Genomic DNA, 15,071 nt, shown 5'->3' with positions numbered 1-15,071 from the left:
GTGAAGTGCAAGGAGATTTAGGCCAGCACTGTTCAGCAGAAATACAATGTGGTTCATATGTTATTCTAAATTTTCTAGTAATCATGCTTATAAAGTAAAACCAATGTTTCAGTGAAATTTATTTTATGCTCGGCAGGTGTGGCTCAGTGGATTGAGCGACATCCCATGGACTGAGAGGTCCTGGTTGGATTCCAGGTCAGGGCACATGCCCAGGTTGCAGGCTTGATTCCCCAATAGGGGGCATGCAAGAGGCAGCCGATCCATGTGTCTCTCTCACATTAATGTTTCTATCTCCCTCTCCCTTCCCCTCTCTCTAAAAAAAATCAATAAAAACAAAAACAAATTCACTGGTAAACACAGAAATGTAAATTTAATAGTATAATGAGACTTCAAAATTATCAATAAAGAAAATTTAAAATGACAAGAAAAAAAGTGAAATTCAATAATCCAAAATAGATTTTCAACATGTAAATAATATTAAAGAATTATTAAACTCTTTTAATTCTCCTGTTGGTACTAAGTCTGAAGCACATCGCACTCAGACTAGCAACATTTAAAGTACTTAATAGGAGTGTGTGGCTAGCAGCTACCATATTGGACAGTACAGGTTTATTGATTTTTTTTTATCTTCACCTGAGGACATTTTTACATTTATCTCCAGATAGGGCAGGAGGGAGAGAGGGAGGAAGAGGGAGAGAAACATCAATGTGAGAGAGACACCTGGACTGGTTGCTACCCACACGACCCCAATCAGGGCTGGGGATGAACCACAACTGAGGTGTGTGCCCTTAGCGGGAACTGAACCTGGGACTCTCTGGTCCGTGGGCCAACGCTCTAACTGCTGAGCCAAACTGGCCAGGGCTTGATTATTTTATTTTTTTTAGAGAGAGGAAAGGAGAGGGAGAGAGAGAGAAATGTCGATGAGAGAGAACATCAATTGGCCACCTCCTGCTTGCCCCCACTGGGGACTGGCCCACAACCTGGGCATGTGTCCTGACCAGGAATCGAACTGGCTACCTCTTGGTGCAGGGGTCGATGCTCAACCAGTGAGCCACACCAGCCGGGCAACAGTGCAGGCTTAGACCGACTGAAATAGGAATTGTGGGGAGAACTTGGTGTGTGATTCCACAAGGGAGAAGGCTGCTCAGCTCAGAGTCCTGGAAAACCTGAGCTGAGTAAGGTTGTAAGGGGGCAGCTGCAGGATGTGCCCCCTGCCAGCCAAGTGAAGCAGCTACCAAGCCCATCTCATGCCACCTCCCCCCTCCCCCCAGGTAGACCCTAGGCAGATTAGAGAGGTGAAAAGAATAAGCTAAATTCCTCGTTTATTGGTCAGTGTGAGGTGTAACCTATACCCCAGTGTGTGCCTCAACTAATCGGTTGGTGACACTGAATTGGGCTTGTTGGTGGAGGGTGGGGCAAGGTGTGCATTTTGGAACAGAAGCCACCCCAAGCTGGTGGTAGGGTGCTTCCTCTGACCTCTCATGTTGAGGAGAGGGGCTGGAAGAGGAAAGATAACCCAAGGGAAACTAGCAATGCCGAGGACCTACAACTTGAAACAGAGGAGACTTTAGTTCTAGAAGCAGGAGTTTTTTCATTTCAAGATTTTAAATGATTAACTTTTTGTTTGTTTGTTTTTATCCTCACTCAAGGACATTTTTTCCATTTTTTGTTCAGATAGAGTGGGTGGGAGAGGAAGAGAGAGAGAGACAGAAACATCGATGTGAAAGGGACACATCGCACAACCCAACTGGGGCCGGGGACAAACTGCAACCAAGATACATGTCCTAAGCCGGAACCAAACCCAGGTCTGTCCAGACCACAGGCCGACGCTCTAACTGCTGAGCCAAACGATTAACTTTTTGACACCTCATTTCTGGGCCAAAGAGAGGCCTTTTTCCTTTTAAAAGAAATATATATATATATATTTATTTTATTTTATTTTTTCTTTATTGATTTTAGAGAGGAAGGGAGAAAAACATCGATGAGAGAGAACATTGATTGGCTGCCTCCTGCATGCCCCCCACTAGGAATTTGGCATGTGCCCTGACTGGGAATCAAACCAGTGACCTTTTGGTGCATGGGTCGATGCTCAACTATTGAGCCACACTGGTCGGGCCCTTTTTCCTTTTGATCCCTCCATCCCTCCTACTACCACAGGCATACACGCACTGAGCCCTGCTCCAAGGAAGGTCTTCAGTCAAACTCTCCCTAGAACCTGCAGGGCCCCAACCTAGCCTGCTACTTTAGGGGACATCTGACTAAGATTGGGCAAAATTGGTAACATCCGAGTTGGGGAGGCTGCGTGACCCTACCCTTCCTCCTCACTGAGACAGCTGTGAGGGGAGAGGGGCGCCTAGAGTATCCTTTCCCCCAAAATCAAACCTTTGTTTCGCCTGGTGGAGACGATTCCCCAGGCGCCGCCACCTGCGAGTCTGTGGAGACAGCTCGGAGCAGTGCTTCCGACCACCTCTGCCTTTGAGTCAACCCTGGGGGCCCGCAGTTCATGGGAGAAAGCAGGGAGGGCCTGGAACTCGGGAGTGAAACTGGGACCAGAACAGATGAGAACAGACAGACATTAGTCACCAGGGTTCTCTGAGGACAAGGATCATCTGGGGTCACCTGAGAGGAAAAACACTGAGGCCCACGTGAAGTCGGGGCAGGAGGCCCGGGCCCTGTGCCAGGAGCCAACATCAGAGGGAAAGCAGTTCCATAGCACACAGGGAAGACGTACCAGAGACGAGAAAGAAAGCCACACTGGTTCTGGCCACATTTATTATAAAATAATGATTACAAATCTGATATAGAAAAGATCCCTGACAGCCACTGGTGCACCTGTAATGCCCCCACCCCACCTCAGCTGGGCCTGGAGGGTCTCAGATTCGAAGGTCCCCAGCCAGCAGGGCTGTGTACCGGGCGGGCGTGAGGGGCAGGTAGGTGCCCCCGGCCTGGTCCAGGATGTAGAGTGGGTCAGACAGTGCACTCGGGTCAAAGCCCTCCTTTGCCATCCGAACCTTCTGCTGCTTGAAGGTCTCTGTGGTGGCCAGAGACTCCTGGGGAGGGGCGTCAAAGGGAGCTGAAGGGAGGAGTGCTCTGCCTGGGTAGCTTAGGTGAGTTGCCTGAGTTTTATTAAGGGGCAGGTTTGGGGAAAGGGGTAACGAGGTCAGAGTTTAGCGGTGACAGGGAAGAGGAGCCAAGTCTAGATAATGAAGGGGTGAGCAGCAGGTCAGGGAAGGAGCTTTTCTTTCTTTTCAGAGTATATTATGTGGGAGTCCATTTGTGGGGTTTGGGAGCCACCGACTGTTGCACATATATGGGGTGAGAGGTCACAGCAGGGGTGGATGGTTACCTGGAGCCTCAGAAACCGGGGCCAGGCGTACGGCGGCAAGTTCTCAGAAACACAGGCGTAGAGCTGCACAAGGTCCAACGAGTGGGGGGGACGCAGAACCAAGGCTGCCATTCCAGCCCTTCCTTCGTGCCCTGAGAGTGTGGGGGGAAGGCTCAGCCTCATGTTCCCTGGGCCCAAGTCACAGCAATTCAGGGAGGTGGGCCGGGTGCCTCCCCACCTCCCATGCTTGGGCACCTGGCACGGTGACGCCATAGACGTTCACCTCCTGGAGGAAATCCAGGGCCTCCAAGGCCTCTGCCACCTCCGTTGTGGCCACGTTCTCCCCCTTCCACCTGCCAGAGAGCAGAGATTCAAAACTAGAAGTCAGGAGTCAGGGCCTGAAGAGCTGGGTGAGCAGAGAATGTCAGAGATGACAGGTTAGAGGAGCTGGGTGACGCGGCATTAGGAAGCTGAGGTTTAGGGGGCCTGGGTCCCAGCGATCAGATGCCCAGGAAGGAATCGGAAAGTTATGGACAGATACCTGAAAGTGTCTCCAGTACGATCGTGGAAGTAAAGAAAGCCTTGGTCATCGCAGACCAACAGGTCCCCAGTGTTGAAGAAAACATCCCCGGGCCGGAAGACATTCTTGAGCAGCTTTCCCTGCGCTAGCTCTGGCTCCCCAGCGTAGCCCAGGAACGGGGACTGCTGGCTCACTGGGGCCACCAGCAGCCCTGGCTCACCTGGCAGAGTAACTGGGGTCAGGGGTAGCTGCCCGCCTCCCGACCCTCTCCCATGCCAATCCTCCTTTGCCAGCTTCATCACCCCACCCACCCAAGCTGAGCACAAACCTGGAGATGTGGCCACACAGTGCCCTCGGGTGTCCCGAAATGGCTCCCCTGTGGTGACATCATATCGAATCAAAGAGAAGGGGAAGACATGCTGGGGGAAGGGAGACCCAGGCACTGGGTCATTTCCATTGCATAAGCCCCTTCCAGCCAACCTCCGCTGTCCCATGGGGTCTGGTTTCCTTCCTACCCCTCACCTTGTAAAGCCAGGAAGCTCGGCCCACAGCACCCCGCCGTCCTGTGTAGTTGAAAGTGGCCACGTTGCCCTCTGTCAGTCCATATGTCTCCAGCACCTGCAGGGGTCCGAAGCGACGTACAAAACGCTCCCAGGTGTCTGGGCGCAGCCCACTGCCCACTGCCAACCGGACCTTATGTCCACGTTCTGCCTGGTTCTGAGAGGAGTGCAAAGAGGGGCAGGAGCTTCAACACCAAGATGCCCGCTCCCCAAAGTCCTGTTCACCATTCCCCAGAAACCTTTTCCACTGCGATGCTGGTTCCCTAAGCATCAGATGTCCCACCGTTCCAGGCTTCCTACTCCACCCTGCCATTTTCCTCCTGCCACCTCTCCCTCCAACTCCCACACAGGTCTCCGTGTCTCCTGTCAACTGCCCATCTCCCTGCCTTGGCGGCTCTGCCCAGCATCTGTGCCCACGCACCGGGGGCTGGTTGACAAGATATCGGCATAATTCCCCGATGTACTGGAACACTGTCACCCTGTGCTTCTGGCAGTCCTCCCAGAACTGACCAGCTGAGAACTTGGACTTCAGAACCACTGTGGCCCCTGCCAGAGTGTGGAGGGAGGAAAGAGGTGAGGTTAAGGGCTGTAGGGCGAGCCCCGCCTCCCTTCTTCCCAGACACTAGTCTCCACTGTAGTGCAGCTCCCCTGTGGCATTCCCACTGTGGGCTGGCCAAGGTGGGCCTCTTCCTTTCCATCTCTGCCCCAGAGAGGTTAATGCTGTTTTCCTCTCCCCCTCCCCAAACAGTCCATCTCCATACCCTGCCCCAAGCCTCAACCCTCTTCTCCATTTGCCTCCTCCTGGGCTGGCACTCTCAGGCCTTCCACCCCCTTGCCCCTGGAATCTGGAGTTCTGTGAACTGCATGGCCTCCCAAACTGCTCAGTCTGCAGGTCTGTGCAGGTTATTTCCCCATTGTGCCAGCCCTGCCTCCTCTGTGCTCTGGATTCCCTACCTGAAGGACTCGGGGGCACCCTAGGTAAACACCACAGAAGGTGCTTGCTAAATGTGTGCCAGAGGGCTGAATGGGGGTTGGGTGGGGGAGACTGACCGATGCCCAAGCAACCCACAATGCCCAACAGGGAGCCGGACATGTGGTAGAGTGGGAGAGCCAGGTAGATCACATCCTCCTGGTGGGCACCACACAGCTGGTAGAACCCCTGGCACTGCAGGACCTTCAGGTGACTGATCCGGGCAGCCTTGGGGAGGCCTGGAGGATGGGGAGAGACCAGGGGAAGGGGCTCAGCTCCAAGAGCTGCCTCCTTCTTTGCCCCTGCTGGGTTTCCCACAGAAAGAGGCAGAGAGGCAAGACTGAAGCTGAGGAGGGAGGCCAGGCTGTCTTGGAAATGTGGAAAGTCCGAGGAGGTAAAAAAATGAGCAGGAGTAAGAGAGGACATCAGCATCCCCTCTGAGGGGTATGGAAGAGTGGCCTGGAGCTGAGGAGGTCCCAGTTCCTGTTCCCAGACCCTTGCCTCCCTGTGCCTTAGTTTCTGGGAGGTAAGCATGGTGACCAGCGCTCACCGGTAGTACCAGAGGTGAAGATGTACAGGCACGTGTCCGTTACGCTCTGGGGGGCAGATAAGTACCCGGGAACAGGCCCATCCACTTCGGCCGAGACCTCAGCCAGCAAATCGTTGATTCCAGCAGAATGGGTTTCAGGGCCTGCAGCCCACAGGTGGAGCCCCATGGCTCTCAGGGCCGGCAGGTCAGGCTCCAGGGACTCCAGGAACTCTGGATGCGGTAGGAAAGCACAGCTCCGCGGCTCTACCTACCGACACCCTGAAGTCTTCCCCACCTGTTAGCTTATTTGCCAGGCCACTCTCTCCCCTTCCCCCACCTTGCACTGCTCTTGGGTGAGTGTAAAAAGTATGGATGTCTCATCACGGGCCTGGGACATGGTGTCCAACTCTTCGGGAATCCTTGAGGAGTCAAAGACCCAGCTCCATTCCTTCGCAAATCCCAGGAAAACTTCTTTGGTCCCCACCCTTTGCAAATCCCAGGAAAACTTCTTTGGTCCCATCCGAGCCCACCCCTTCTGGACTCCGACACGCCCCCTTTCCTGCGGCCCCGCCCCGCGGGGTGCTCTAGCCTTACCTGGCGCCAGTACCAGCGCGCTCGCACCGCAGCTGCGGAGGCAATGCAGTAGGGGTCCCCGGCGCAGGGCGGTGGGCACAAAGGCCGTGCGCAGGCCAGCCTTGGCCAGCCCGAACCAGAGCCACAAGAACTCCGGGCAGGCAGGGAGGAGCAGCGCCACGGTGGCCCCAGGTGCCAGAGGGGCTGCGCCATCCCCTTCCCTCGTGGCCCGTGCCTCACCGCTTCCGGCTGTCCCCTCGCCCTCCCGGGCGCCCCTCGAATCGTCGCCGCTGTCCCCTTCCCAGCCTCGCGCGCGCAAGAAGGCGCGCGCTGCCCGGTTGCTCTGGCGCTCCGCCTCGGCGTAACTGAAGCGCCGCGCGCCGTGGATGAGGAAGGTGTGCGCTGGCCGCTGGTAAGCCAGTTGCGCGAGGCGCCAGGCCAGGCTGCAGCCCGCTTCGGGAGATTGCGGGTCGTTTGCGGCCGCAGCCAGGGCGCGTGCTCGAAGCGCGCGTTTGCATCGCAGGGCGCGCACCGTGAAGGCCAAGTCTGCCGCCAACCAGCGCCACTGCGGCCAGAGGCGCAGAAGCAGTGGCAGCAGCAGCAGCAGGGGCAGCAGCAGGAGGGTAGCCATGGTGCCCTCTTTCTCGGCTCGGCGCCCTCTGGCCCCAGCCACTCGCAGCCAGCCCCGATACTTGCTTCCGAAAAACTGGGGCCTCTCGTTCTGGCTCTGAGACCGCTCCTTCCCTAGAGCGCGCGTGCGCTGGCACACGCCCCTTCCCCCCCAGGAGAAGAGTGGGGGCAGACAGCGAGGGGGGCGGCCCGCGCACTCCGGGCCTCCCCACCCTATGCTCCGCCCTGGGCGCGCTCCCTCGCTCCCTCCCGGCTACTCGCCCGCACCTCATCAGGTCCTGGGCGGTGCTCACGCCTTCCCTCAATCTCAGGGTCATCTCATTTTAGGTCCCTTTTCCTCAAGGGCGGTTTAGGCATCTGCCTGGACTTTGGCGTCCAGATCTGAGAACCAGGACGTTTGGATAAACGTTCGTTTCCCTCTTCTATCTCATTAGCACCCGTGACGGGAGGGTGGCACTGCTCCCTTCTAGAAGACTGAAGAACTCGGCACCTTGCCTGTTTGGTGCTGCAAGTCGCGGCATGGTAGCCAGACCCATGCCCTCCCTCCCGCAGCCAGCAGCAGCAACCCCAGGGGATGGGTGGGGGCTGAGAGTTAAGTAGGGGAAAGGTGGAGGCCCATCCAGCCAGATTTCCGGAGGGGCCATGGCGGAGGCCCCTCCCTTTGGGCACGGATACAATAATTGGGGCCAGTCGACGAATGCTTTCCATCCTGGTTTTAATTGGGGCAGAGAAAACTGGGGAAGGAGAGAGAGAGGAAAAGAGGCCTCTGGTGGTTTAGACTTTCAAAGGCAGGAGTAGCAGCTTTGAGGGAGGGGAGAACTAGATTCTGAGACAAGTTTTCAGGCTGAATAGGAGCTGTCTGCAGTCAATCTGAACTTCACCCCCCTCTCTTTACCTGGCCACCCAACCTCCCTAGACAGCAGGGGAACAAAGCATAGCCAAGGAGCTTTCTCCTGGTATAGACGGGGAAGAGAGGGCCTTCTTGGTAACTGAACTCTCTTCATGTGTCCTTCAGGATTTGAGTTGGGAGCATTCCTTATAGTTGGCATTCGGCCTCACTAAAAGTAATATGACAAATACTAACTTTTGGAAGTCTCTAATTACTTGAGGGATGGTTAAGGACAGACCCTGGGCCTACGGGGAGTTGGTGCATCATTTCTGCCTGGACAGGTCAGTGCCTGGCTTTCGCTGCCAGTGGCAGCCAGAGTGAAGCCCCTCTGTTTCAGACAAGAAAAGGGGACGACAGGAAGGGAAAAGGGGGAAATTGTGAAGCCACAAGGGGTGCCAATTGAATGAGACTACCTGTACTAGCACAGAGCTAACGGGGCAGCAACTCTATCACAAAAGAGGTTTTGGCTTGTTTTATTGTCATTTAAAAACAACTTTTAAAACACGATTATCTCTGCCAAAAAACAAAAAACAAACAAACAAAAACCCAAAGAAGACAACCAAGGAAATGGAACCACTTGAAAGTTCTGTGGAACATGTCTCAGACTTCCTAGGGCTCTGGCCCAGCTTGAGGTGCCAACCTCAGGCCAACATAAGCCTCCAGGGCACACCAGATGGGCTGTGGTCTCCCTCTCAGGTTCCTTCTGAACACTTGTGGCATTTGCCCCATGGGAAAAAACAGGCGGCTCAACATTGTGACAGATTAAATGCCCGGTGAGAGCAACTATAAAATACCTGTTCAGGGCAAATCAAGACCTAAAAAGGGACATAAGAAGGGACACCCGCACACTTGAGTCTTTCCTCTTATCCTGGGCTCTCTGGCCAGCTGCTCCTTTGCCATTTCTCTTGGTTTAAATAGCTCTTTGGGAGACTGGGGGAGGGGGCAGGGGCTGGAGGACTTCCACCACAGTCCAGGTTTTGCACATCCTCTGGTTTCAGTGGAAACCCAAGTATTTGTGGGAGCAGCAGTGTGCTGGGGCTGGAGGCCCCAGAGAGGGGCAAGGAGGGGCTGGGGGCTGCATGGCAGCTTATCAGGCTTCCCACCAGGTGAGTTTTGGAATGGGGAGAGAGGGGTTTCTCCTACTATCTCCCCAGCCCCTATTAAACCTTTGATTCACCAAGGAGGGGTGGGTAGTCCAGCTAGGGATAGGATGGGGAACACAGGCCTCAGTCACTGTCAGACCCCACTGCAGAGGACCCCTTCCGCTTCCTCTTGGTGGGCTTCGGTTTTGTGTCTTCTTCCTCCTGGAAGAGATTAAGGGGGTGGGGGGGGACCATCAGCCTGATAGCTGCTGCCCCAAGTCCATCTGCACCCCATGCTCCTTTCGCTGTGCCCTGGCTAGGGCTCTCACCGAGGCACTGCTAGAGCCAGACTCTTCTTCAGCATTGGGGGGCTGTGTGGCATTCTTTCGACTCCGGGGGCTGGAGAGAGCTGCTTTTCGCCGGCTCTTGGGTGGCTTGGTGGAAGAGTCCTCGTATTCTTCGGCCAGGGAGAAGAGGTCGCTGAACCTGAGGGAAGGAGAACGAGCTCTCAGAGTCGGGGCCTCTGGTCCTCTGACCTCTTCCCATCTTCTTCTCTGTCCCTGGCCTGGTTTTGATTTCTTTTCAACCCCATGGTCGACTGGTCATTAAGTTTGTGTCCCCAGCAGGCCCCCTCCCCTAGGCCTTCTCCCACTACTCCCCAAGGAGCCTCACTTCATCTTGTGGGCTTCGTCACAGCTCGCCTGGACATGCTGCAGAGCCTGGAGAATTGGGGTCTGGCTAAAAACTAGAAGGGGAAGGAAGGGACAGCAGGGAAGGAAGAATTGTCAGATGTCCGGGAGCTTAACAGGTGGTACCCAGGGGTTATTTTCTCCTGCCCTTGTTGCCCCCACCCCGCTCTAAGGGTGGTCTGAGCTAGGGCGGCACCATGCTAGACTCAGGGAGGGCTGGCAAGCATACAGTTCTGCTTGGTGTTGGTCAGGTTGAGACGCAGGTTGTCCAAGTGCTCCAGGATCTGCTCCAGAGTCAGCTGGGCCAGCTTGCTACTGGAGCTCCTCAGGCTGCAGGGATGTCATGAGAACACATTCTGAGCTCCAAGTGAGGTCTCCAGGAGTGCAAGACACTCTCTCCCACCCAGGTCCCTCCTGGAGACAAAGGCAGCTCATACAGGAAGGGGACAGAAAGCTGCAATCAGAGAGGTGAGCTAGAAGAGGGACCAGCCACAGGGCACTAGGGAAAGGGGAAGGGGCCACAGTGGTCCCGCATGCCAGGTAGCTTCTGACCACTAGGTGTCACCCACAAGCCAGGCAGGAAGAGCATGGGCCACCCTGGGAATGGCCTGTAGACGGCTGGCAGCCAGGCCTGTAGGGTCCCACAGGGCCCACCCCCACCTCTGTCTCTTGCGTGGGAGGCTGTTGTTCTTGATGAGCAGGGACTTGATGTGCTCCGCCAGCAGCTCGTCGTGCTTCATGCACCAGTGCCGCAGGATGCTGGTGGTGAACTGGTCATCGGGGTGGCAGGGCCGGCTCAGGACCATCTTTACCATCTCCTCGCTGGGCCTGGGGTTGTGGGAGGGGCGATGGGCGCCCGGCTCACACGGCTGGCCTCAGGAACCTCTAGGTCTCTCCCATGTACTTATTTCCCAAACCTCGGCCTTCCCTAGCCCTGCCCCACCCAAGTCCTGTTATAGCTTCCTACTCTCACATTCCTCTCCCTCTTCTTTTTGGGCCAAGGAATACCTCGTTTCATCCTTTGCAGAAGCCAGGAGACAAGAAGTGAGATTCTTTAGTTTCTGTGGTAGTAGAAGGTGTGTGGGTATGTGTGTGGGTGGAGCAGGGGGAAGGAAGCCCTCAAATCTCTTCCACTTTGCCCCAAACAGTCAGGAAATGGGATAGGGAGGCAAAAGTACAGCCTGTGGTATGTGAATACTGCCCCACCCCTGCCCACCAGACCTGTGAGCCACCCTAGTACCCACATCCAGCCCAGGGAAGCCACAGTCCCCCCACAGTCCTCCAACCTTTCCACCTCCTTTAGCATGCTCTGTACCATTTCTAGTCTCTCAGACAAGAGAGGGGAAAAGGTGAAAGACAAGAAGGTAGGAACGAACAGACAGCTGCTGCCCCATTTATGTGAGGCTGTTGCAAAAGTGCTTGTGATGGAGGGAGGGGCCTTTCTGCCTTCTCTCCCTCAGCCCTACCCCACCCAACAGGGACACAGCACGTTGAGGAAGGGGATGGTGTGTGACCCCTCTGCTCTGACCCTTCCTCCTCTTGGATTAGCTACTGGTGGCCTCAAGAGCCTGGGGGAGGGGAGCAGAAGCCACCGGGATTAGAACTGCTGTGGCAGCAGGAAACAGGGATGTCCGGTCCCCACCTCCCAGGACAGCTCCTGGTGGGCAGGGGGGTAAAGTCAAGAGGAAGCCCAGATCCCAGGGGAGCTGCTTATTTGTAAATCACTTTGGGGGAAGGTCAGAATAAGCCCATGTCAACAATAGGAAAAAACATGACCAAAGGGGCAGGACCAAAACCCCTGATTTAGTAGCATCTCTTGGTATGTTGGGCTGGGGGTGGGGTGGGGTGGCTCTTTGGTTTACGGGGTGGAACTCACTTCTCTCTCCGGAGCTGAAGCAGAAGGCAGGACAAGGCCTCTGGGTGCTCTGTGGGGGGAGGGGAGAGGCCATTCAGAGGAATGTCTAATTCCAGGAAGACATCATGGCACCTTTCCCATCCCCCAACCAACAGCCACTGGGAGGAGCAAAAACGATGTTCAGGAGCCAGGAAGCATATTCATGTAAAACCTGAGCCCCAGCCCAGCACCTGGCTCAGAATGTGCCTGCAGGACTCAACTAAGAGCAGAAGGGAGCCTGCTCTTCCACGAGGCGCTCCGGTGGGAAGGGGGGCAGTGGGTCTGGGCTCATCTAGAAGTCTAGAGGCCTCAGCCTTGCCCCAGCCAGACTAGAAATGTCCCATCACCATGCTCACTACCCAAAACTCTACTCACCCTTGTATTTGAGGTGCTGCAAGATGGGGATGATGGTCTCTAGGGGTATGTTGTGGGCCAGGAAGAGCTGCCAGGCACAGTACTGCTCAAAGGTTTCCCAGTCTAGGCTCTGGACTTCAAGAGACAGTGAAGAGACCTATATTTTTTCTTCCTATCTTCCCGCCCCCTCTTCCCCTAACAACCACCATCCTAATCTTAAACCTACAGATATTTTCCCTTTCCACAAAAAGCTATTTCCAAAACCTTCAGACAGCATCTGCAGCCCCATCAGCCCTGAGGCTGGAGGGTATCTTTCCATTTTACAGAGCAAGAAACAGATCCAGCCCGGCTGGTGTGGCTCAGTGGATTGAGCGTCAACCCATGGACTGAGAGGTCCCAGTTCAATTCCTGGTCAGGGCACAAGCCTGGGTTGCAGGTTAGATTCCCAGTAGGGGGCGTGTAGGAGGCAGCAGATGGATGTTTCTCACATTGATGTTTCTATCTCTCTAAAAAATCAATAAAAACATTAAAAAAAAGAAAAGAAACAGATCCAGAGACATGAGCCAAGACCACACAGCAGGGCAGGGTGCCATCCTATCCCATTCAGCCCCAGAAACAGCTCTTCTGTTACTACACAGGCTGCCACCCCCTCTTCTCCCAGAGTTCCCAAAGGGTCTGCTCACTTACTGAGTATGTTGAGGACTGAGTCTTTTCGAAACATGACCAGGTTCCCCATCATCACATGGCAGACCAGCTCCTGGAGCTAAGGAGGAAGAGAAGAAGGAAGAAGGCATAACCCATTGGTTCTAACAGAGGCCGGGAAGCTAGTATGGAAGAAACAGGAGGGTTCATATGGGGAAAGTCAGGGGAAGTGAAAACTTACTTTTTAAAGGGATAGGGAGGAAATAGTATATAATGAATGCTGGGGTCTCTGAAGGATAAAGGGGTCTGGGAAAGAAGTAATAGGCCTGAGTGGTAACCACAGACCTATTTGGGACAAAAACAGTTAAGTAAAACCTCCTCTCGCACCCTGAGGCAAGAGAATGGGCAACTTCTCTACCTGGTCATAGTCAGGCCTCTGACCCAGCACAGCCTGAGCCTGAGGAGCAAAGGGCACGGGAAGTGGTGCTCTTGAAGACAGGTGGTGGGGAAAAGCAAAGCAAAGGGAGGACTCATGAATATTACGCTTCCTCCTTGATAGACGAGGCAACTGCATGGAGAGGGGGAAGAGAATGGGACCCCAGTTCAGGCCAGAGAATGGACATAAGCAAAGCTATATCCTCTTGAGGATCTATGCATGGGGGAAAGGTCAAACAGAAATGGTGTGACCATTTTCATCCTGACTCAAGGGGAAGGCCATGTGAGAAGAAAATCAATTCCTTTGCTTTCCCTGTAGAACAGAAGTGCCCAAAGAATATGGAGAAGGGGAACCCCTGAGGGCCTCCTTCAACCTGCCTCCCTGGGGCCCTGCTTTCCTTCCCAGCCCCACGGGGTCAAGTGCACACAACGGCAGCCAGCAGCACAGGCTCTCTGTAGGCCTGGAGGGGAGGCAGACGCCCCTATTTCTAGCCCTGCCTCCCACACCTCTGAGGATGACAACTCAATGTGCACCTGTGCAGAGTCAATAACGGCCACGATCATGTTCAGCAGCTCCCCACTCCGCAAGGTCTCATCTGGAAACTGGAGAGAAAAGAGGGATACTAGGGCAGATGTCCAAGGCATACCCCTTGGCTTTCATCTCATAACCCATTCCCCTGCCTTACCACATGCTCAGGGGGTGGCTGGGTTAGCCAGACACAGGGTCCTAAAATAAATCCCTAAATAGACTCAACAGCTATGAAGCTGGGGACCTAACCACTGAGAACTGGGTTGCGTTATGTGCACGGTACTGTGTGTGTGTGTAAGGAAAGGAATGAGAGCTATGTAGAGACAAAGCTAGAGCCAAAAGGGACTGGACATGATGGCTCATTCTGTGTGGTGACAGAATACACATTTGCATCTCTGGAAGCAAAGAAATCCAATCCATTCTGCCCCCTGGCCAGAGAAGGTGTAGAGAGTGTGGGTGTTAAGGGTGTGGGGGTGGGCAGGAAACTGCCATGTGCTGGGCATCTGCCCCACCCCCCATTTTGGCTGAGATCACAGTCCCTCCTATAATGCCCACACCCTGTGCCCTGATTCCCAGTTCCTGTGAGCTTTTACAAGAAGAGGAAGAACTGATACCTCCTCTGACCCAATTCCTAGAGAAGACTGCTAGTAAGCTGGGGAAGTGAAAGCGGAGTCTCCACCACAGGCCCTGGTCTTTGGGAACCATTAGAAAGAAACTGAGGGTGAGCCATCAGCCAGCAAGAGGGCTGAGACCTGTGCACGTGAGTCTGGCTGGGGTACCTGTCCTGGGTCCAGAGGAGGGGGCCAAAGCCAAGTATATAGGCTCATATTCCAACTCACACAATAAGGCACAGGATAAAAACTTGGGAGCTTTTAGACATTTAAAAGTCTTTTTTTTTTTTAAATCTTCACCCGAGGACATTTTCACACCTATCCCGAGACAGCTGGAGGGAGAGAAGAGAGAGAAGGTGGAGGAGAGAGAGAGAGAGAGAAACACTGATGTGAGAGAGACAAATCAACTGGTTGCCACCCTCATGACCCTAACCGGGGCCGGGGACAAACTGCAACCGAGGTACGTGTCCCTAGGAGGAACCGAACCCAGGCCGGTTACCCAGTGGTTAGAGCATCGGCCCATGGACCAGACAGGCCTAGCTTCAGTTCCCACTAAGGGCATACCTTGGTTGCAGTTTGTCCCTGGCCTGGTTGGGGTTGTGTGGGTGGCAACCACTCGATGTGTCTCTCTCATGTTGATGTTTCTCTCTCCCTCCCTCCTGCTTTGTCTGAAGATGAATGTAAAAATGTCCTCGGGTGAGGATTTAAAAAAAAGTTTTCATTTTTATTTATTTATTTACTTTATATGTTTTTGAATTTTTAGAGAGAGAGAGAGAGAGAGAAACATCAATATGAGAGAGAAACATTGATCAGCTGTCTCTTGCCCCCCACTGGTGGGG

At 54.4% G+C, this 15,071-nt stretch overlaps 2 protein-coding genes across 3 annotated transcripts in view; both read right to left on the bottom strand.

Moving 5' to 3' along the window:
* Positions 1 to 2,817: 2,817 nt before the first annotated feature.
* SLC27A3 (solute carrier family 27 member 3) lies at positions 2,818 to 7,180 on the bottom strand. 2 transcript variants are annotated; one of them, XM_036272916.1, is made up of 10 exons: positions 6,499 to 7,180; positions 5,926 to 6,135; positions 5,456 to 5,614; positions 4,827 to 4,951; positions 4,368 to 4,562; positions 4,174 to 4,264; positions 3,867 to 4,065; positions 3,581 to 3,678; positions 3,347 to 3,477; positions 2,818 to 3,050 (listed from the first exon to the last, which is right to left on the bottom strand). In XM_036272916.1, exons 1-10 carry the CDS (start codon positions 7,106 to 7,108, stop codon positions 2,874 to 2,876), a joined length of 1,995 nt encoding a protein of 664 aa, XP_036128809.1. In that variant the 5' UTR covers positions 7,109 to 7,180; the 3' UTR covers positions 2,818 to 2,873. The 2 variants fall into 2 exon arrangements, with proteins under 2 accessions (XP_036128809.1, XP_036128810.1); XM_036272917.1 differs by having other exon boundaries at positions 2,953 to 3,050; positions 3,609 to 3,678.
* A 1,796-nt stretch (positions 7,181 to 8,976) lies between these two features.
* The window catches only part of INTS3 (integrator complex subunit 3), a 45,977-nt gene continuing 39,882 nt past the window's right edge, over positions 8,977 to 15,071 (bottom strand). Inside the window, exons 22-30 of the mRNA XM_036272422.1 lie at positions 13,627 to 13,695; positions 12,703 to 12,778; positions 12,037 to 12,150; positions 11,644 to 11,692; positions 10,428 to 10,595; positions 9,997 to 10,097; positions 9,751 to 9,823; positions 9,408 to 9,564; positions 8,977 to 9,300 (exon numbers count right to left, since the gene is read on the bottom strand). Of these exons, the coding sequence (XP_036128315.1) occupies positions 9,223 to 9,300; positions 9,408 to 9,564; positions 9,751 to 9,823; positions 9,997 to 10,097; positions 10,428 to 10,595; positions 11,644 to 11,692; positions 12,037 to 12,150; positions 12,703 to 12,778; positions 13,627 to 13,695 (885 nt within the window). The 3' untranslated portion in view covers positions 8,977 to 9,222. The remainder of the gene's footprint in view (positions 9,301 to 9,407; positions 9,565 to 9,750; positions 9,824 to 9,996; positions 10,098 to 10,427; positions 10,596 to 11,643; positions 11,693 to 12,036; positions 12,151 to 12,702; positions 12,779 to 13,626; positions 13,696 to 15,071) is intronic.

Source organism: Molossus molossus, unplaced genomic scaffold, assembly GCF_014108415.1.
Source record: "Molossus molossus isolate mMolMol1 unplaced genomic scaffold, mMolMol1.p scaffold_m16_p_20, whole genome shotgun sequence".
NCBI classification, from domain to species: Eukaryota; Metazoa; Chordata; class Mammalia; order Chiroptera; family Molossidae; genus Molossus; species Molossus molossus.
The sequence above is the reverse complement of the archived record's forward strand: the minus strand, read 5'-3'. Positions and strand labels throughout refer to the sequence as shown.

Coding starts and splice junctions, on each gene's coding strand:
- SLC27A3 (XM_036272916.1), bottom strand. CDS start 7,108: ATGGCTACCCTCCTGCTGCTGCCCCTGCTGCTGCTGCTGCCACTGCTT. Junction 5,615..5,925: donor CTTCACCTCTGGTACTACCG/GTGAGCGCTGGT, acceptor CCCATCCTCCAG/GCCTCCCCAAGGCTGCCCGG. Junction 4,265..4,367: donor GAGCTTCCTGGCTTTACAAG/GTGAGGGGTAGG, acceptor CCCTTCCCCCAG/CATGTCTTCCCCTTCTCTTT.